This window comes from Micropterus salmoides, unplaced genomic scaffold (assembly GCF_014851395.1).
Source record: "Micropterus salmoides isolate LMB-PRFRI ecotype aquatic unplaced genomic scaffold, ASM1485139v1 Ms_hic_scaffold_12, whole genome shotgun sequence".
Classification (NCBI taxonomy): domain Eukaryota; kingdom Metazoa; phylum Chordata; class Actinopteri; order Centrarchiformes; family Centrarchidae; genus Micropterus; species Micropterus salmoides.
Window position 1 is genome coordinate 19338180 of NW_024040263.1, and position 21843 is coordinate 19360022.

The following is a 21843-nucleotide window of genomic DNA, read 5'->3' on the forward strand; positions in this document are numbered from 1 at the left end:
TAGTCATTTTACCTGGTTAAAGATGTGCAAATGTGTAGGTGATTTTATGTTGAAATTAAACCCGTCTTTATCCGGCCTTAATTTGGTTAATTTATGCCGACATGAACGAGCTAAACAATTAATGGTTAGAATTTATACAGCTCAGCATGCTTCAATTTCTAATCTAAATACATCAATATTGATTATCCACACTGAATTAAAACTAATCAGTAAGAGTTCAATCAGTGAGAGCGAGGTGATTGCAGAAGGCGGCATCGAAGCTTTTTGTGTGTGTGTGTGGGGGGGGGGGGTGTCATTTAACCAAAAAGAGAAAGGTGAACGTGAAATTTAATGTTTCTCCTTTACATTATAGAAAAACCAAGTCACAATCACATATCAAATCAAATCATATGGCCAGCTTATACTTAGGGTTGGCCACACGCAACTAATCAGCCCCAGTAAGCATAATATTTTTTTCTGAAGGAAGATACAGCAGATGCAGGTGTAATGAGTACAGTGACTAACATTTCTGCTCCTTCCTGAGTCACCATGGTCTTAAACTGTAATAAACTGTGAATGCATTGAAACAGATTTCATTCATAAAATAGTTTTACAATGTGCTATAGACAACACAGTCTATACAGTTAAGGTCACAAGCAGAGAATACGCACAGTGTCACCTAGTGGTGACATGGATACAGAATCATCTCCCATTCCCCAAATCCTTATAACCCCTTTCTTAACATCTCATCTCCTTCACATCTTTTCACCAAATAAAATCAAAAAAGTTTCGTTGTTCATAGCCTTTTCTTATATCTGAAAACCATCACAGAAAAAAAACATAATGCATTAATAGAATTTATTTACAAATATTCTTTAGAACAGGAATATTTTGTTGTACTGTTCCGTACAAGGAAATCTCTAAAAAAAATACAAAAATATCAACAAGATAAGAATTTTTACAAAGAGCATGCTGACATGTTAAAACTGGAAAGTGCTTTGGTCTTCAGGGATCTGGAAGGTATAGCAGTCTGCCGTGGCTTCAGGAACCACAGACTCATCATCTTCATTCTGGACAGGAGTGAGAAGGATTAGAGGAATAACCAAGTCATGTTTTGGGGGTGGTTTCACACACATGGATTCACATAGAATCTGTCAGCTAAGAAAGCGGCTGTGGTGCACTGAGTAACATTGAAGGCAGCTCATGTAAGCAAAAGAATGTTTTACTTTGAAAGCTTTTGGTCAGTGATTTGACTAGGACCATCCATTAAAGATGAGAGATGTCATTATATTAAAAGGCAGCACCACACCTCACATTTCTTTTTTGTAAACAGCAGCAAGTAGTTATCACACAAGTAACTTTTGCAACCCTCTACCAAGACTTTAATCTATGAATGAATCATAATTAATAATGTAGTCGTACCGCGGGTGCCAGTCATTCTTTGCATGTTTGCATTGTGCTTGAATGGTTGACAAAAGTGGTTAGAATCATAACTGTAAACTATCCAGTCACGCGAAATGACGAGTCATTGACAAAGTCCTTGACAAATTCAGCACATGCACACATTTTGAAAAAGACAAACACTGAGATTAACAGATTCAGAAGAACATAAACACTAAACTCCTCAAATAAAGCCACATTTAACAGTCTAGAATTCAAAATTCAAGTTGTGTTCGTATACAAAGCTCCATGGGTGTTTTCAACATTGTCACTATTGTTGTTGTTGCTTCAGGCATTCTCCAAAGTTCTCTTTCACCTACTGGAATCACTATCACTATTTAGCAGTAATTTCAGCTCATCTAAGTCTTAAGGGACCCTCGTTGTGAGAAACACTTACCTCTTCAGAGAAGAATCTGTCTATGATGTTGAGAGAGGACTTGTAGACGGCTTCGTTGTCATGGGACTGCAGTGCTTCAATCTTGTCCAAACCACCCAACTCCTCAATCATTATGCACAGTTTCTCAATCTCACCAGTTTTGCATGCCATCTGTGGAGAAAGGGGGGGGGGGGTCTGTAAGACTAATAGTTCCTTCACTAAGAAATGAACCTGCAACGATCCATTTTAATCTGAAACTGTCAAGAGTCTATCTGCATCATTCAACCTGCAATGTGACTGAGATTAAAACGAATGTCTGATTGCTGAGGAGTTTGTAAGGTCCATTTAAAGGGGAATTTCTCTCAAATGTATTAAAATATTTTGTCTTACTAGCAGTTCTGGGCAGTAGTCTACCATTAGTCTTTAATCCATTATTCATGGCTGGCTTCCTAAAGACAGTTTGTAATTTTTGTGCATTTTCTTTCACTTGCCCAAACCTCAATTTTACTGAAGTTGCCATTATTTCCATGTAACATAAAAGAGAAAAATGTATTTTGTGACCCCTCTGGCAGTGAACAGAAGTAGCCTCCATGTCTCTGATAAGCACTGCACTTTAAGCTGGTGCATCGCTCGTGTAACTTTATTTTGTGCAAGTTGCAACAGTTTAATTTCGTGCAACAGAAATACTCGGTGTAGCGGAACCTTTACGATTAATTAACCGTGATGTTTTAAAGCGCAGTTAATAGTGAAATCCAGTAGCATATTTCTTTCATATTGTCATCTGGTTACTGCTGTTTACATTCACCCCAGATGCAAATTCAAAAAATGCACAGTGGAATGTTTGGGGTGTTTACATGTATGTATATATGCAGATAAATAACTGTATATATTGTTTTATTTTACATGTTACCATATTTTAATGTAGGCCTACAACTAATTATATGTTGTGTGTGTAGCATGAAGGATCTACAAATTTTCGTTATGCAGCCCTGTGCTGTATAATGACTAATAAACAACCTTGTAACTTGTATCCCTGCTTGTGCCTGAGTGTTAATTGCAGATTTTTGGTTGCTCTACAGAAACAAAACTTGCTGTGAGCAACTCCAATGCAAAGATACCAACAGGATCTTGGCAATATACCTGTAAAATATTGTAGATAGCATCCAGAATGACCAATATGATTTTGCTGTCTTTGGCTGTCAGCAGGTGGATCAGAGGCCCGAGCACATTGCAATGGACCAGATAGGCCACTTGCTCCACAGTTCCACCACTAGTATAATTGGTGACAGCCCACACTGCCTCCTTCTGGGTCTTGTAGTCTCCCTAAACAGAAATTACATTGTATGTTTTAGGCCAGATAAAAGTACAGAGATATATGAGCAATATTAGGGACATGGTTAAATTAGTACCTCAATTTATTTTATTTGCTCAAAAACAAAGAAAACAATGCGTAATCTGCAGCAGGTCCGAGAGAAGTAGCTAAAAAGGTAAGTAACTGTGCTGGTCAGATTATATTAAATTATATATACGTATGGTGCAATTGACATATACATGTATGTACAATTTCCCCCACACAGTTCAATAAAATATTACTTGACTTATTACGAATTAATAAATCTAATTTGGACTACTGTAACAAGCCAGATATATTTTCTGTCTGCTCTTGCATTCTGACCTGTTGGAGGACCTCCACCAGGATGGGCATCAGGCCTGCATTGATAACCTCCTGGATCTGGGTTTCCTTGCCAGCAGTGATATTAGACACTGTCCAGGCTGCCTCTTTCTGGATATTGGGCTTGTGGCTGCGCAGCAGGCCAGGTAACATTGCCAGGACACCAGCATTCAGGACGTGCTGGGTCTGCTCATCCGTCCCAGTCACAATGTTTCCAAGTGACCGCAGAGCTGGGGTCTGGGAGGTGAAGGAGAGAGTGTCAATTATGAGTAGTATCAAGTCCAAGACTTGAAGGCAAGTCCTGCCACTCGGCAGACATCTTGGTAATGCCTCTGGGCAGTTATTTCAGACTAACAAGACCAGGCCCCTCTCTGAATGAACGGGCAGAGAGCCATAACTGCACTTTCACAGGTAGATGGGACATATAAACTACATGAATAGAATCAGCAGGAAAATCTGATAAAAAAATGGCTGAAAAGGTTTGATGACTCTGCCCCAAAATAAGGTTTTTAAAAAAGTGTTTTCCCCCCCCTGACGGTTTTACTTCTACTACGCATGCGCAGTAGTAGTGACACATGCGTAGTAGAACCTTGCGTCAGTGGAACCACACGATTGGCAGAAATATGTTTTCCCGCTTCGGCTGTTAAAAGCAGATGATTGGCCTTCTAGCAGGAGGGGCGGGAAAACCGCCATCTTTGGCATTACGGGCGTTCCCTATAGAGTTGTATTGAGGATTCTTTAAGTGGCGTGTCTCCTCTATAGAACGTCTCTGGCAGTATTCACAATTTAGGAAAAACATATAGGACAGATGATGGTGATGACAGTGATTATGATTTGATACCTAAAACACTGTATGTCACATGTTAAAATTTGACACACCTATCTTAAGCCAAAGTTGAAATGAACTAGAGAGAGAAAGTAGTTTTCTTCACCACACCACATACCACAATGGAGAGCTCCCCACAGGCTAGCAGCTGGACCAGGCGGGGCACCAGGCCAGCCTGCACTACCACTTCTATCCTCTCATTGGATCCATCGGTCAGGTAGGACACGGCCCAACACGTGTCGGCTAGAATCTCCCTGTCGTCGTGGTGCAGGAGGCGCACCAGGGCTGGAAGCAGCTGCTGCACTGCTGTCAAAGGAGGTGCTGGGTTTTTGTTCCGACACAGGTTGGACAGCGTCCAGGTGACGTTGCGCAGGTAGCTAGACTGGTACAGTAGGTTAAGAATAACGTGTTATTTTAGAGCATCAAAGCATCATAACATGATAGATCAGTGTTTCCCACAAGATTTTAAGAGACTATGGTGGGTGGGCCTTGGACCCTCACCAGGGGAGTGCAGAGACATGCCCCCTGGAAGAAAATTTTGTACATTTTAAAGTTAAATGCATTAATTTGGTGCAAAATTAAGAGGCTATCTATGAAGAACTTGGTACGCTTGTAAACAATGTTGTGCTCTAATAAACTATTTGATCATAAACCCATTGTATAGCTATAAATGGTGATGAAACAGAAACAAAAATCAACAAAAACCCAAAATCAAAGAATAGAAGATAAAATAAGTAATTTCCCTAACATTTTATTTTTTAAACTTTTTATTGGACACATGCAATATGTTTTATACTTTCCGTGAATATAATCCAATTAATCTTATTTCCATGCTGTATAGACACCTTATTTTGAAAACCGGGCGTTGTGTGTATCCTCGCGCTAAATTCATTAAGTCGAACCAGAGTCCAACCCAAGTTGATAAATAATGTTGTATGTGGTTCTCGTATCGCATAAAATGAAGACTTCATAGCCTCTCTTCAGGTAGGACTCTCTTACTACAACACTTGTCTTTGTAAAGAGAGAAACTGACTGAATGAATAAAGTCGCTAACCTGCCCGTCAGCTCGCTCTGGGCCGTTTCAGTGGATTTACCATGAAGGCTTTAACACGTGTGCACTCCAAATGTAGGTGCAGCTAGCTTAATCTCCTTCTCACAAACGAGTGACAGAAATAGACCGTTAACGTTACCGGAGTTACCTCAAAAGTGGTTGTCTCGAGTCGCAGGATAGTAGTCAGAGTATCATATACCATGATACTGTCAAGACTCAAGTTTATTCAGAGATCTTACTTAAAAAAGAGAGCTGTCTGCAAACAGAACAACCTCCTTGGCAACAGGATATTTATCAATCCATATAAGCGGTCAGTTACTTTGGATAAATAAATCTTAACTGCAATTTAAATAAATCTTTTTTACATTGGAGCTACTGCATTGTCTGTATGTTGTGAGTAACCCCAGTAAATAACTGTACTTCCTAAAATTACTGATTACTTACATACATTACTGATTTCTGAATGTGCATAAGCAAAATAAAACTACAGACGTCTCTTCTGTGCACAAAAGGCTTCTCAACTGTACATTAACCATTTAACAGGGATAAATAGATTCACACCACACGTCTGGCTGATAAGCCTTGTTGACACCATATTGTGACTCGTGAAGTAAAATGTACTTGTGGTTTGGTCTGGTTTATAATTATATAATTACAATATCCATACTACACTAATGCCGAACTGCTAATTTGTATCCTAAATCTTTTTTAAAAATGTTAATTAAGCTTTTTTGTTTATTGTTGCCAAGTGCACTAAAATATGTTCACATCCTCACTGCAACTTATTGAGGAGTGCACAGCTATAAATAAGGGTGTAACTGCAACCAAAACACATGAAAGAGGAACTGTGATCATATTTCTACAGATACATACATGCACGACTGACCACACTAAAGGACAATCCAGTCAATTCTAGTATTAATTACGTGAAGAAAACAGTTGATTTGCCTAGTCTACGTATTTAGGAACGGCAGTCTGTATGTATATATCTGGATAGAAGATACTGGTTCTGAACAGGTCTGTAATGCCGTGCAAAATAAAAATATCTCTTAAAACCAGCAGAGCAATAATGTTTGATGGAAACTCACAGGAAACACAGACAGATCAGGAGCAGCCAGCAAGGCTAGGAGTGGCTGGAGACCACCATGCTTGATCACTAGGTCTCTGTAGCTGGATCCATCACCTGCATTTGAGGAGGGGGAAGATATTTAGAATCATCTCCTGTCAGCAGTGTAATCATAAAACAGAAAAAAAGTATTTCAAAGCTTGCTCCACATTGAAAAAATCTTCAACATGTTATTAAATCACCATAATATGCCAGGTCTATTTTTCACAATCATCTGTATACCTTTACTGACTGAGAAAACAGCCAATCAAGCACTGATACTCTCACAGACATAGGGTCCTTATTATCTTGCATGAATCACCTTTGGATAATGAACTTGATGTGTCAACAACACACTCTGGCATTTAGGACATACCCCTTTACATTAATTGAAAAGCCCTAAATAATACAACCCCTGGAGACCAACAACACCTCTAAAAGGAAGCATAATTACACACACCAACACCACCAGATCCTCACATCACAACTATCTAAGCAAATAAGCGAAAAAATATAATAGCGTAGGATGTAGATATGTAGCAACAGAAGTAAAACCACTCAAAACATATAGAGATGTTGAGTGCTGTCAGCCTACAGTACCTGCGATGTTACCCAGAGCCCAAATGGCCTGCTCGCTGATGTGCGGGTGGGGTGATGTTACCAGGGTGATGAAGGCTGGGATGGCCCCTCCTTCTACTACAGCGGTGGTCTGGTCTGAGGTACCTGAGGCGATGTTGGTCAGGGCCCAAGCTGCCTCAAATTGGATGGGGGGGCATTCAGACAATGCCAGAAACCCAACAAACCTTTTGATGAGGCCAGCAGCAATTATGTTGTCAATAGGTGGGTGCTTTTCTCTGGAGAGGAGCCTCCTGCACGTCAGGGGAAAAAACACAGTTGGGGGGTTAATGAAGGGTAAGTAACTTTAAGGAAAGAAAAAGCAAACTTGTAGCATTGTTAAATGTCATTAGAGTAACCACTAGCTGGAGGGCTATACAGGTGATATCATGTTTGGGAACAGACCCACTGATACTCAATAGAAGAAGTAAAAGATGTCCAGAATATGCTTGGAACCTAATAAAATTTAAACAAGTGATGATAATTTAGGAATATATAGAAGAGATGATGTCCAGATGATGAAAAAAAAAATCCAAGTGATTTAAGTTTATCAACATAAAAGTAGATCTGTTGATCGAAACACTGCACAGCAACAGTAAATAAAAAATAATTGTGGGAGCTGAGAACAGTGTGCGTATTATTCTTTTTTTCAGATCTGGACTGTAAACATAAATTGCCAAAGTAACAAGATGGAAACAGGTTTAGGGTGTTAGCACATTAAAACTGATTTCAAAGCGGATTTCACCTGGCCGCCTGCGTTGCCTGTAGCTGATGATCTAGATTCTGGCTGTTTACACCTCCTACAATCTCCTCAACAGACCAGTGCTGAGGAGGCTGTGGAAACAGAAACAGAGCAGGTTTAATCCTGGGTCAAACAGCAGTTAAAATTAACCCTAAACATTAGGACATGCTTGTAATATGTCTAGGTTGGGGTTACAGGATCAGTTCAATTAAGATTAAAAAAAAAAAAAACATAAGCTACACAATCTTGACCTATTACTCAAAGCATTCATAACATGGTTACAAATCAATATTGAAAGTGACTTTTCTTAAATCAAATGGGAAGCATTTTAAAATAAAGTGGGAAAACCCTCACATTGTTATCATCAGGTAGACAAGGTCCTTATTGACCTTTGGCCACTGGGCACAAAAAGCGCTAGTCTGTATGAGAAAGAGACAGCTGCTGTCTACTACCTGTGCGTTGGGATCTTTCTCTTGGAGAGGGGAGGCTGGCTCGTCCAAAAGGCTCTGGACGTTTCTCCTCTTCAGGATCTGATCATCTTTCTTTGCTTTGCGGAGCTCCACGTTTACTTCCGCTCTCCTGCGCCTAAGCTCCTGAAGGAGCCGACACCCAGAAACATATCAACAGCATACGATTAACATTAGATAGCGTTTATTAAGATTAAAGTTAGCTATGTAATTCATGTTGTAAAGCTGGCTGCTAGTGGCCGAACTTACATTGGCATCTTTGCCTTTGTTTTTGAACTGGGTGAGTCGAGCTCCGTTGTCGTTTGCAGCTGACATTCCTGACCGTTGAATAAAACAATCGATTCCGCTGACGTTATTGACACTGGCTGTGGGAAGATGACAATTTCAAAAATCAAACGGTCGTACCAACGGCTGCTTTCACTACCGTCTTCTGCTTAACGTTGTTAGCTACATAGCTAACTGGCGGTGGATTAGCTGGCTAGCAGTTAACTGGCGCTTGTCTTGAAGCCGGTTATCTAACACCATGTGGCCCACCGCACACGGAGGCTGTCTGGTAAACCAACACCCCAAAAAACCGCTGAAATTCATTGGAGGAAACATTATATACTCAAATTATTAGCAAAAACAAAAACCTATACAATTAAAGTAACGTTACATTTGTTTAAAAATCTACATTTAGCCACAGAGCATGTGCGACGTGCTTACCTTACAGATTTCTTGTTTCTTTTTTTTTTTTTTTTACATAGGCCGTGACGTCATGAACAAACACCGCCCTGCTTTTTCCTGACTTTTGATTGGTCGGTTGGACAATAAGCTCCGCCCACTGTCCAGGGTTTAAAAAAACGCATCAAACTACAAAGCCGTTGTCAAAGGCAACCGCTTTCAGTATCGCGAGATAAAGCTGCCACTTCCTTGTAGGATGATAGCTCTTATGCAGATATGTCTGAAATACCTTTTGTACCGATGGTAACGTTTTCTGTACTTGACAAAATGTATTCCAATCTCGGATGTCTAAATGCACGTCATATCGCTTGTCTTGATTTGTCCCTTTATTGTGATAAATATAGTTTTTTATATCGAACTACGTAATGACCCAGTGGCCTAATGGATAAGGCATCAGCCTCCGGAGCTGGGGATTGTGGGTTCGAGTCCCATCTGGGTCGCATTTAGCTTCCTTTTCAGGGATTAAAAATGAGTCTCCTCTCACTGTGATTTGGCGATTAAAAATAGGAATTCTTACATTGTCTATACGTAAATCCTGTTAATAGGCAGGCTCAAACCGATCAGTATGGGTTCATTAATTATGATCTGAACTTCCACTATCAATACCAACATAGGTCAAATAAAATAACAAATGATGTATAGAGGAACCCTGCCAACAGTTTAACTCTGGTGTTAAATCCCTTATTCTGCATATAAGAGCAGCCACAAAAGTTAAATTTGAATTATACTGTGGCTAGAATTGCCATTCCTGTGGAAGGCATTGTTCAGCATGTTAAGCAATAAAACTGTTTAAAAAAACAGAAATGTTGAAAATGGAAAAATAAGACTAAAATGTCAGACAATGCATTTCAAATAAATAAGCACAGGTGCTGCCTCATGCTGGGAGACCTCAGCTCTCCAGTCCTGTAGATGATAGCAACATGTGAGCACATGATGGCCTGTGATCTGTGATTGTATGCCTTGCATGCTTTTGCATGTGTCCAGTATTCTCTCAAGAAAGTAATGAGAGATCTCTGCTGTGGCGCAAGATGCACTGCTAAAAATGGGAAGCAATGTAGTTTGACAGTAAGTGCGAGTATGCCATAATTTTTGCAGTGATTTCGGCTTGACGTAATTACCGATATGCTGCAGTGACCACTAGAGGGCAGTGAAGACCTATGATTAAATAAACTCAGATTAACCGTTACCTCCACCCAGCGTAATGGCAGGCTAGCATTATTTATACTGTAAAAACACAGTGACAGTGGAGAAACTTACTAACATTAGCTAGCTGAGCTACTACATCTGTCACGTGACCCTCAACTTGCATGTCCCCTAAGGACTCTTCAATATTTACAGTACAAATAACATGAGATTGTCTTGATGATAGATTGATGTGATAGTCAGCCTCGAAGGCCAATGATTCAGTGCTTTCTCTTTCATGTGCCAGTCATTGTTTATAGTCCGATTAGCAACCTCGGAAGCTATTGTCTGATGACGCTGCAGATAAATCAATACAACAAACGTTAACCAGAACGCTTCCGATACCAAAATGTTGTCCTTGCCAACATATTCTGCCTTTTTATGCAGATATCTGTTTACAGAGATTAGGTGACAGACCTGAGAGTATTTAGAATAATGTGTCTTCATTGCCCTCCAGTGGTCAGAGTGAGGAACCGCAGCACATTAAATATGCCATATGTCCTTTCAGATTGCTTGTTTACTGTGTTTTGAAGGTTTGAAGGTCAAATGTATCATTGTGCTACAGTTTCTTACTTACAGTGAAGACACACACCATTAAATACACTCAGGTCATCCATCATCTCCACCCAGCATCAGTACATGATAGCGTTATTTATACTGTAGCCTAAACATGTAATCATTGTAGTGGAGAAGCTACCACATCAGTCAGGTGACCTCTTCTTGTACATGTAACAGACTGTAGATTTGTTAATAACATGAGCCTGCCTTGATGCTCCTGTACTTAACTAATTGACCTGAGTTTATTGAAAATCAAGAGTCTTGCCTGTCCTCCAGTGGCCACAGTGAAGAACTGCAGCAAATCAAGCGTCAATAGAAAATGATAATATAGAAATACTTCGGGTGCCATGTCTGCCTTGGTGCAAGTGGGATGAAACTTTTTCTTTTAATTACAGAAATGTACAACATGCAACGAATTTACAGACTAAATGAGAATGTGAATTCTTCAACAGTCGAAAGAAGATAAAGAGTAAAAACTGAAGACATGACTAAAGTTAACTATTTACTTTGTGAGGGGTCTTAAACCACAATCTTGTGGTCAACTAAAATGTTATAAATACTTTTTTTTACTTTTTTTTTTCATTTTACACAAAATTTTGCTGTAACAATGAAATACTCTATGAAAAAAATGATTGAGACATTTTGCTTTGTGGATATTATATTTCTAATGTTACTATTCTAATATATTACACAAAACCTGATATTTCCATCATATAAAAAACTAAATTACAAATTAACATCTGTTATGTTGTGCTCAAAAAACAAGGTTTGCTCTTTAACAGTGCTAATGTGTCAGAGTATTTTCCAGATCAGTCCAAAATATCATAGCGGATATATTGAAGGAAGTGGAAGATGCTTGCCTCGTGTGACCACTAGTTTACAGCACAGGCAGTTCGTTATCACGAATGCTTGTTTCAGATTTCTTCAGTTTGGTCACTTATTTTGAAAATATTTGCCGGAAGTTATACCCATGTTATAATATCTGCTTTGACGCATATGACCATGACCACTAGAGAACAGCTGACAGTCACTTCATGTTAATTTGTAAGGCTGCTTCAGTTTGGTGGCTACATTGTGAAAGTATACACCGAAAGTCTCAGCATCAAAGGACAAATGTAATGTTGTGTGCTGCAGTTCCTCGTGGTGACCACGAGAGGACAGTGAAGACCCATGACTAGAAACACATTCAGTTAAACCTCCACCTAATATCAAAGCAGGCTCATGTTGGTGGAGAAGTTGCTTTTTTGCTTTGTGCTTTATTTATTATCAGTGCAGTCGATGGTTTAAATTTTGGAACAAATTAACACTTAGTAGCCTAAGTGTTAATTTGTTCTTTCTGGGCTGGAAGATTCAACAACATTTCCATTCAGTGTTGCTTTCCCATCCATAAAAATATGCACTTACCCTTGTATGAATCAGCAATGACTGAATATCTAGTGAACAAGCTTAGTAACAATGTTTAAATTCAATCCTGATTTGTGTTTAGTTTATACAGATTTTGAGTGTGAGTTACATTTAATCTTCATATTTATTGTCATTATCATCTACCCAAGATCTCCTGTCAGTGTTTCAGTTCATTTTTCTAAAAAGAAAAAAAAAAAGATTTTAATGGAATCTTAAGTAAAGAAGCAAAAGCTAAACACCAATGGTTCACATTGTGTATTACCTTGTCTTGATTCTCTGAAGTACAGTGTAGAGGTAGACTGTATTTTATATTGTTCTACAACATCTCAAATTCCCCCAAAAAAGCAATCAAGTGAATAATCAATACAGAAGATTTTGAACCAGATAGGCTACCAGAATCTTTACATAAAATCCTACTTGTTAAACAACAGAGAATATCTACACAGAGAAACATTTCTCCCATTCACATTGTAAACAACAACGGCAGCTTTTTTAGAATCCATTAATGAATGAAAGGAGTGTCAAAGTGTTCGTTTCTGTGTTAGGGACGTCCCACCATCTCCTTTTTCTACCCCGTCCCATCTCATTCCTGAGCAGCCCTTATAAAAATCCCAGGAACCCCCGGCTCTGTAGCAGACCTTAACGTGTGTCCACACTGAACATCCAGGATGACAGGGATTATTCTGTTTCTCTTGTTTCTGGGGATTCCTCTTTATAAGTCAGAGGAGCATGCTGTCAATGGTGAGTGTAAACATTTTCTTTTTTTTTTATCACTCAGAACAGTAAGGATTTGTAGAGTTCTGCATTTGTATGTGTTTTATGTGAACAACTCTTTTTCTTACATCTACATGCTCATTAATTGTAACACATGTACTGTAGCAACAGTACGCTCTGTTGTGGTTTGTTATTTGCTGTTTTACACTGGAAGACATGTTGCTTTGGATCTCACCATTACAATAATCATTACATCAGTGTTATTCTGTTATTTGTCAAAATATATTTAAAAAAACTACTAAAACATTAATTAATCCAGTGTCTGCATAATTCCCATGGGGAAGTATTACATCCCAAAACAATTATCTAATATGATTTAGATACAACACCCAGTCAGTAATAGTTGACATAATTTTATAACTTTGATGGATTGGGGACTTTTATGACTTTGGTTCATTTTAAAAACTAATAATTCAGCTGTAGATTCTTATTAAGTTAGACATTTCCAGCCCACACATGCTCAGGTCAGTGAGTGTCATGCTGTAAAGTAAAGGGACAAGTTCTCAAGATGAAAGTTACTGATAAATCTCCAGCTGAAGTACTGACACACTACTAACACAAACATTTGTCATACTTTATTAATTAAGAAAGCCCAAAGAAAGATCCTTAACTTTGAAATTGTTTCAAGGAACATCCACAGTTATGATGTTAATCAAATGAACCCATTGTAGCTTACTGTAGGGGTCGAGGGGCTTCGATATTCCAGTAGTACCAAATTGGAGAGAATTTCTAACTGGACCACAACTTTTTGTTTGTGTCAACCCAGAGTTGTACACCCTGATAGAAAAGGGTCAGACCAGCTTTGTGGATCCGACTCCGAGCAACCAGAGCCGGCTGGTGGTTAAAGAGCCCTCCCTGCCCATCAACGAGCTTCTAGAGAAGAGCAGCAAGACCGGCGACTCCAAATTCACCCTCCATCCTCTACCCTCTGCAGTCTGGCCAAAGCACAGTGACCTGGCCCCTATTCCTCACCTCCACAGCCCCCACAACAAGAGCAAAAAGGGCCCCAAGAACGACCGTCTGGTGGAGCACAACAGCGAGAAAACCAGAGGAGAAGTCGCCGGTCTGCTTCCCAAAACTCCCCTGACAGGAGCTACAGCTGCTGCCACAAACCGCACCGTGCAGAAGACCAACCAGGACACCCAGTCCAACATCAGTCCTCCTCAGCAGAGTGAACCAGACGCACACCCCAACTCCAGACCCAGGGGCCCACCGCACACACAGACTCAGACTCAGCCGCACCAACCGGCCCCTTCCCCACGCAGAGAGCCCCCCAGCCGACGGCTGGACCCGGAGGAGAACCGGCCGGGGAAGTCCAGTCTCTATCAGTCAGGCATCGGTGCTGCAACTCGGAACAACAGCCGCCCGCCTGTCGTCTTCAACCGGCGCTCCTCCAGCCTGCTTTACCAGTTCGACATCCTGAGGCGAGGTATGGGAGGATTTGTTGTAGATTAGGATAACACAGGATCTTTGAATTTAACTTTACTGACCTTCATCTGTATAATTTCTTAAACTCTCCTTTGGGATTACATACTTCAAAGGATTGAAATGATGTAAGAGTTTAGCCATCTGGGGAAAGTAGCCTATTTATTACCAGTAATTCTCTGTGCACACACTTTAAAACTTGATAACACAATTAGAATGACAAATGACTCAAACCAAACACGACATGTTTGTCTCAGTCACTGAATGAAAAAAGGCTGCACGTAGATTTCACCTTTTTTTTTTAAAAATGTGTCTCCTGCAAAGTTAAAACAGCCCAGGCTTATCCTAAAACATTTGATCACAAAAAGCGCCAAACAGGATGACCACAAAACTACAAAATTACCAAAATTCCTTTGAAGAAACCAAAAAGAAAAGACAAATTTGTTAATGCATCCTGGTGGCCTATGGGTTAAACATGCTGACCACTCACTGCCAGCTTCCCTGAACTTTAGTCTGGCGAGTGACCTTTGTTGCATGACATCCCTCATCTATATCTTTCCGCATTTCCTGTCACTCGCCACTGTCTCCTGTCTAATAATGGCTAAGAAAATACCCCATTAATTACTGATAAAAAATATACATTTGTTATAATGAAATAAGCCCTACACATACAGTAATAGCATACACTAAAACACAAAGGTCACAGAGTTCACACATAAAGCGATAATGACAATGATGGTTAGTGAACACCCCTAGCCACTAATTACAACCACCTCCCTCAAATCTGGCTGTCAGTGTTTCCCTTTGTGTGCAGTCTTTTAGGAGCGAGAGGTTGCAATGAAACTGATGCAGAGTAAAAGAGACGGTTTTGACATTGTAATTAAGATGGAAAATGTAACACGGATGTGATCCCATCACATATAGGGCCTCCTCCAGTGCAGAGGAATGCGACGCCTGGGTTTTGTAATGACAACCTTGTCCCTTTTCTAATGACACTGGAAAGAGAGTCTGGCTCCTGCACGGGGCCACGGCAGACAGTCACTCTCTCTTCTTCTCATCCCTCCATCCTGTTCTCTGCTTGTCTTCCTCTCCTCAGAGTCCGACTTCACACATGATGCCTTTTGCATGAGCGAGTGCAGGAAGGAGAAGGAGGAGAGAGAGTATTACTGCTACAGTGAGTTTGGTATGTACCCAGTGAGGGACAAAGAGAGAGTTTGTCAAAGGTAGACCAATAAAATCCTTTTCAGTCATTTTTATGGTACTGATTAGTCCTCATAGGTCAGTTTGATCAAATAAGTAACACTGCAGAACATTCTGAACACATGCCTGTGTGTATGTAGATATTTATTTACTACAGGTGCATCTCAGAAAATTTGAATATTGTGAAAAAGTTCATTTATTTCAGTAATTCAACTTAAAAGGTCAAACTAATATATTATATAGACTCATTACATGCAAAGTGAGATATTTCAAGCCTTTTTTTGATATAATTTCGATGATTATGGCTTACAGTTTATCAAAACCCCAAATTCAAAATCTTCAGGTTCAGTATTGTAGGCTCAAAGTGTCACACTCTAATCAGCTAATTAATTCAAAACACCTGCAAAGGGTTCCTGAGCCTGTAATTGGTCTCTCAGTCTGGTTCAGTGGAATTCACAATCATGGCGAAGACTGCTGACCTCCACAAGGAGGAAAAGCCTCAAAAGGTAATTGCAAAAGAAGTTGGATGTTCTCAAAGTGCTGTATCAAGGCACATTAATAGAAAGTTAAGTGGAAGGGAAAAGTGTGGAATAAAAAGGTGCACAAGCAGCAGGGATGACCGTAGCCTGGAGAGGATTGTCAGGAAAAGGCCATTCAAATGTGTGGGGGAGCTTCACAAGGAGTGGACTGAGGCTGGAGTTACTGCATCAAGAGCCACCACACACAGACGGGTCCTGGACATGGGCTTCAAATGTCGTATTCCTCTTGTCAAGCCGCTCCTGAACAACAAACAACGTCAGAAGCGTCTTACCTGGGCTAAAGAAAAAAAGTTTCTCAGTGGTCCAACGTCCTCTTTTCTGATGAGAGCAAATTTTGCATCTCATTTGGAAACCAAGGTCCCAGAGTCTGGAGGAAGAATGGAGAGGCACACAATCCAAGATGCTTGAAGTCCAGTGTGAAGTTTCCACAGTCTGTGTTGGTTTGGGGAGCCATCCACTGTGCTTTATTAAGTCCAGAGTCAGCGCAGCCGTCTACCAGGACATTTTAGAGCACTTTATGCTTCCTTCAGCAGACGAGCTTTATGGAGATGCTGACTTCATCTTCCAGCAGGACTGTGGTTGATCGGCCTGCAAACTCGCCTGACCTGAACCCCATAGAGAATCTATGGGGCATTGCCAAGAGAAAGATGAAAGACATGAGACCGAACAATGCAGAAGAGTTGAAGGCCGCTATTGAAGCATCCTGGTCTTCCATAACACCTCAGCAGTGCCACAGGCTGATAGCATCCATACCACGCCGCATTGAGGCAGTAATTCATGCAAAAGGGGCCCAAACCAAGTACTGATTACATATGCATGATTATACTTTTCAGAGGGCTGACATTTCTGTATTTAAAATCCCCCTTTTTTTTATTATTATTATTTTTTTTATTGATTTCATGTAATATTCTAATTTTCTGAGATTTTGAATTTGGGGTTTTCATAAGCTGTACGCAATAATCATCAAAATTATGTCAAAGGCTTGAAATATCTCCATTTGCATGTAATGAGTCTATATAATATATTAGTTTCAGCTTTTAAGTTGAATTACTGAAACAGCTATCAAAATACACTATCATAATAATATCAAATATTAAAATACAATATCAGCGTATGCGAAGCTCACTAATTAACATGTTACATCCTGTTTGTTGAATAGCTACAAATAATGTTGAATAAGTTTTTGCACTTTGGTTTTTGTACAAGTTAAACAAACACAATGTAATATGTTAATTACTGAGCTTTGGAAATGCTGGTAGGTGGATTTTATTACTTTTGCATAGAGCCAGGCTAGCGGTTTCTCCTTTTTTTGTTGTTGGGCTAAACAAAGCTAAGCTGAGCTAACTGGTTTCTGGCTGTATGGTGCAATCCATTTGACATTGGAAGTTGGGAAGTTCAAAGGAACCCCAACTTCGTGATCCAAGATGGCTGCTCTGAGTATCAACAGTTAGCGAAAGCTGTAGTTTATACTTTTTATTAGCACTTCTGTGTACTTGTGTCTCATATAAATTTTCGTACACAAAGTGCTGTCCAACAGCTGTCTGTGGACGTATTGCTACTGTGTTTAGTATGAGTAAATACTGCACAGCGCTTTTTTTATCAACCAGCGTAACAATGGCTAGCCTGGCTGGTTGTAAACAATGACTGGCGCTGTCAACTCTGATGTGACATCATTCCCAGCTCCGACCTCCGAGGTAAATGGCACAAGTACCAGTAGCTTCATATTTCCTGGAGAGAGTGGTATCAATCTTCTCATCTCACTCTGGGCAAAAAAGCATATTTCCCAAAATGTTGAACCATTCCTTTAATAAAACAAACACATTATACCTTTAAATCCAGAGTCACAATGGTATGAATTTCCAACAGTTTGACACATGATGTTTTTCACATCCCTTAAACAGCTGTCAACGGGGTAGTTCACGACATCGATGTGTTGCGTAAAGGAATCCGTCTCATTACACTGATGGTGAGCAGTGACGGCTTCTACAAGATGAGTCGTCTCTATGTGACACCAGACAGCTTTTTCTTCAAAGTTCGCCTTCTGGTCCTGGACACCTACAAGTGCAGCAAGCCCTGCCCTGACATCAAGCTCGGTAAGTGTAGTAGGGTCACTCAAAAGCCTCCTCAAACAAAAGATCTGGAGGCTAACATTTGTTTAGTGTAGAAAAAGACTAAAACTAATGTGACCGTGAAAGTTTATCTATTAACGATGCCTATGTCACTTTACTGGTAATTGTTGAGTGGTTTATTAAATTATAAACAGAAAACTTATTCTTTGATTTTAGGTGTTAAGAATCATAAATTAAGTCTATATCACAGACTATATTCTTGTGTGGGATGTAGGAATTTTGTTTTCCTGAGATCAACAAAAGTACACGAAAATTGCTCAATTGTGCACCTTATGTGTTCCCAAGGGACCAGATACATTATAATGGGCCAGATCTATCACCGGAGGCGCCATCTTCCCAGTGACCTCCTAAATCTCCTGGGGGGTAAACTGAAGCCCGGAGACGGCCTCCTGCGAAGCAACAACTACGTCAAGAGGTTCAACAAAAGGAGGCACCAGAAAGCTCTGGAGGCCACCCGCTCCAGGTGTAGGTGAATCAAAGATAGGACTATCGTCCCCCTGCTGCAGGGGAAGAGACACTGCAGCTTACCTGAACTGATCATAACTAACCCCTCAGTATTGTGCAAGACAGAAGACATTGTGCGGAAGGCATGGATTTATTTTTGGTATGGACTGCTGTGATGTATCATAATCCTGGTTCGTCTTTTTTACTCATGTGTAAAGTTCCTGATGTCCTGACTTGTGGTCTCTTTGATAGAAAACACAAGCAGCATCAATTAAATGGATTTTCCATGAACAATTTGTAATATTTGGGGCATGAAACAAGGGCATCCCCTCGGCCCACAATGATTTTCTCAAAATAGCAGCTCCACTCAAACTCCTCATTCATGGCTGGTTCATGAAGTCCCTAAATTGAAAATTTGTACAATTGGCTCACATTTAAAGGGAAATTTGGCTTACCTGAAGCAAACTGCTTTCCATTTAGCATGACATTAGTTTATAGAATGGATGTGTTTTATCATCTTGCATCAGCATTCACATGGGTATATTTCTTCTTGTGTTTAACAAGCCGATATTTGTGCTGAGAAAGAAACATTGTCAGATCTGCCGTCTTTATTCCCACTATACTCCATATGAAAATGCATACAAATAATTGGTTTAAGGTTGTTTTTACAGCTGATGCAGTTGAGTAGTAGCAAGAGTAAATTCCAAAGCATGCTCTCATATTTAACAATCAAATTCCAGATCCAAAACAACACTTTTGCGAGATATCGAGGAGAAACTGTGTTCAAAATAATGCCAGCTACTTAGTAGCCAACATTTTTGGAAATGTAGGACCCTTGGATCTCATCTTACAAATCCAAAATTTTAACCATGTTGATTCCTTTGATTAATCTATGATGCTTCTAAATTGGTATGAATGCAACATGTTGTATTGCACTGAATAGTATTGTTTTGTAACACCCAACCCCGTGCATGCTATTACTGTGGTTGTTATTGGTAAGCAGGAAATGCACTATTATTATTACAAGGACCAAAGGGAGGGAATGAAGAGCCTCAAAAAGCAACAGCAAACCCCCAGCGGAGGAAGAGGGAGAGCACAGGACCTTTGCTTGTCATGAGAGCGGCATATTTTCCTAACTTTAATTATGTGTCCATGGTGAAATATCTGCCCGAGTAGACTGGGACATCAAAAGGGGCCTTGCAGAATGAGGAGGGGGGGCCGTTGTTGTAGGGACTAAGCCATAAATCTAATCGCGGGAATCTGATCCTCTCCGCACCTGGACACATGACTTGGAAACGTGCCTCCGTCACAGCTCCTCTTTGGGATGGCTCTTGTTCTCTTGCTTACACACAAACACACTCCTCCGGGACAGGCAAAGCTCAAATAGGGGTATTTGAAGTATTTAGGCAGGATCAGAGAAATAGGGAAGGTTATGTAAAATGACACAGGGAGGGGATTGAAGCAGGAGAGGGGGTGTTGGGTCTATGTTTCTAAAGGGATTGCTTCTTATTTTATCAGAAATCCCTGGCTTGATTGTAGTACGACCCTGAGCTCACGCTTCGTATGAAAGGGTAAAGATTTAAAGATTTGCACTGAACGCTTACATTTGCTTTACTATATATGAACCCAATAAAAATGTGTATTGGTTTTGTACTCAACGACCCTGTGAGGAATTTATTTGTCTTTAAACCAACCCTCCACTCACGCCATCACATCCATCTGCCCACTGACTGAAAAACGTTTCTAGTGATTGCATGAGAAGGAGCACCCAAAGTAAGGCACTCTAATTAGAGTTTAACAACCATGGTCTCTGTCTGGCGTGCGGTAAGATAGACCGACTTGGGAACTTGGATGTTGAGGCAGGCAGAGCTAAGCCTCTTTTCTCCCCCTCTGTCCGTTTGTCAGCTGGGCCAGTCAGTTCCCAGGCTCGAGGAAGCCTCTATCTGGGATCAGCGCTGGAGGGAACAGATGCAGGCGGGCAGGAAACAGGAGCCTGCTCCACATCTTGGCTACTATCGCAGCAGGAGGACATTCCTCTTTGCAGAGGATGTAAAGCAGGAGGAGGGAGAGAAAGAGGGAATAGAAGAGTGGGGGAGGTGGGAGTATCTCCCTAAGTTGCTTCCTGTGTGATAGCCCCCAAGCCACAAGGGGGGAGTGAGAGAAAAGAGGTGGTGGATTGAAACCACGTGAGGCTTGTGGTCATCTGCAGGCAACATTTGCAGCGTCCGTGCGAACCTCTGGATTCTTTTAGTGGTTTGTGTGGGGAGTTAAGAGAGGGAGGTGTGGGAGGAGAGTGAAAGGTCAACCTCGGAGGTGGCTTTTATGTGTCATGTTGATAATTTGATCACAGGAAGAGTTTTTATGGGTTTCAATGGGTTCATGACCTGGATCTTTAGCGCTCACAAGTACAAGCACACATTTCCCTTAAAGGTCCAGATAACTGATAAAGTTAAGCTGAGGGTTGAACTTGCCATTTATAGCCGGATTTACCCATTAAAGGTCCTAAATAGGATATATTTTAACTCAGGGCCTGTCTGCAAAATGGAGCCTCAAGAATAAGTAATTATGCATACACTGTATTCACAATTATTAGGCAAGTAACTATTCTGAATTAATAGTTACTTTGATCAAGCAGTAGTACAGGAAAAAGCCCTAGGTTTTTAAGAAGGCCATGACCTTTATGCAGGACAATGATCCATCACATGCATCCAAGTACTCCACAGCTTGAATCCTTATTTTTTAAAGGCCAAACATTTTATTTATTTGTCATTTTGTGTTGTTACTTACAGTATTTTGGTAATTTAGCTGCCAAATAATTCTGCACACTTATATTCTCCTGAGCAAGACAGAACTCACTTTTAATTGGTTAAACATTCAGGTTTGAGGTTCAATTATATTTTAGATTGTCTGAGAGCATTTTGTTTGAGTTTAAGTCACATAATAACACAAAATAACCGACAAACCAGCAACTCCCGTTATCTTGGAGGTAAAATGAGTCTGGTGGCTTGGGGTGAAAGCGACTGATTCTGGTTAAACAAAAAGGATCTTGCTCTTTAAAAAAGGTCTGTAGGGATCCTTTCCACAATGTTGTCAGAGACTTGTAATAACTATCTGAGCCTGTCAGTGGCAAAAACAAGCACTTTAGTGGACATACTTTGATGGGACACAATTGCCCGCAAGGATTATGTTGCT

General features: G+C 40.4%; 2 protein-coding genes and 1 non-coding gene across 4 annotated transcripts; 2 read left to right on the forward strand and 1 right to left on the reverse strand.

The window, feature by feature from the left end:
* Nucleotides 1-310: 310 nt before the first annotated feature.
* LOC119899333 (importin subunit alpha-1-like) lies at nt 311-9009 on the reverse strand. Of its 2 annotated transcripts, XM_038713863.1 has the most exons (11): nt 8979-9009; nt 8523-8638; nt 8259-8399; nt 7810-7898; nt 7050-7318; nt 6433-6527; nt 4412-4675; nt 3471-3704; nt 2936-3118; nt 1817-1966; nt 311-1049 (listed from the first exon to the last, which is right to left on the reverse strand). In XM_038713863.1, exons 2-11 carry the CDS (start codon nt 8586-8588, stop codon nt 960-962), a joined length of 1581 nt encoding a protein of 526 aa, XP_038569791.1. In that variant the 5' UTR covers nt 8589-8638; nt 8979-9009; the 3' UTR covers nt 311-959. The 2 variants fall into 2 exon arrangements, with proteins under 2 accessions (XP_038569791.1, XP_038569792.1); XM_038713864.1 differs by lacking the exon at nt 8979-9009 and having other exon boundaries at nt 8523-8928.
* Nucleotides 9010-9363: 354 nt separating this feature from the next.
* trnar-ccg lies at nt 9364-9436 on the forward strand. The gene has a single exon. It is a non-coding gene; the product is annotated as a tRNA-Arg (tRNA).
* A 3309-nt stretch (nt 9437-12745) lies between these two features.
* Nucleotides 12746-20309, forward strand: LOC119899334. Its single transcript, XM_038713865.1, has 5 exons — nt 12746-12881; nt 13681-14343; nt 15436-15522; nt 17980-18171; nt 18493-20309. Exons 1-5 carry the CDS (start codon nt 12809-12811, stop codon nt 18678-18680), a joined length of 1203 nt encoding a protein of 400 aa, XP_038569793.1. The 5' UTR covers nt 12746-12808; the 3' UTR covers nt 18681-20309.
* Nucleotides 20310-21843: the final 1534 nt, after the last annotated feature.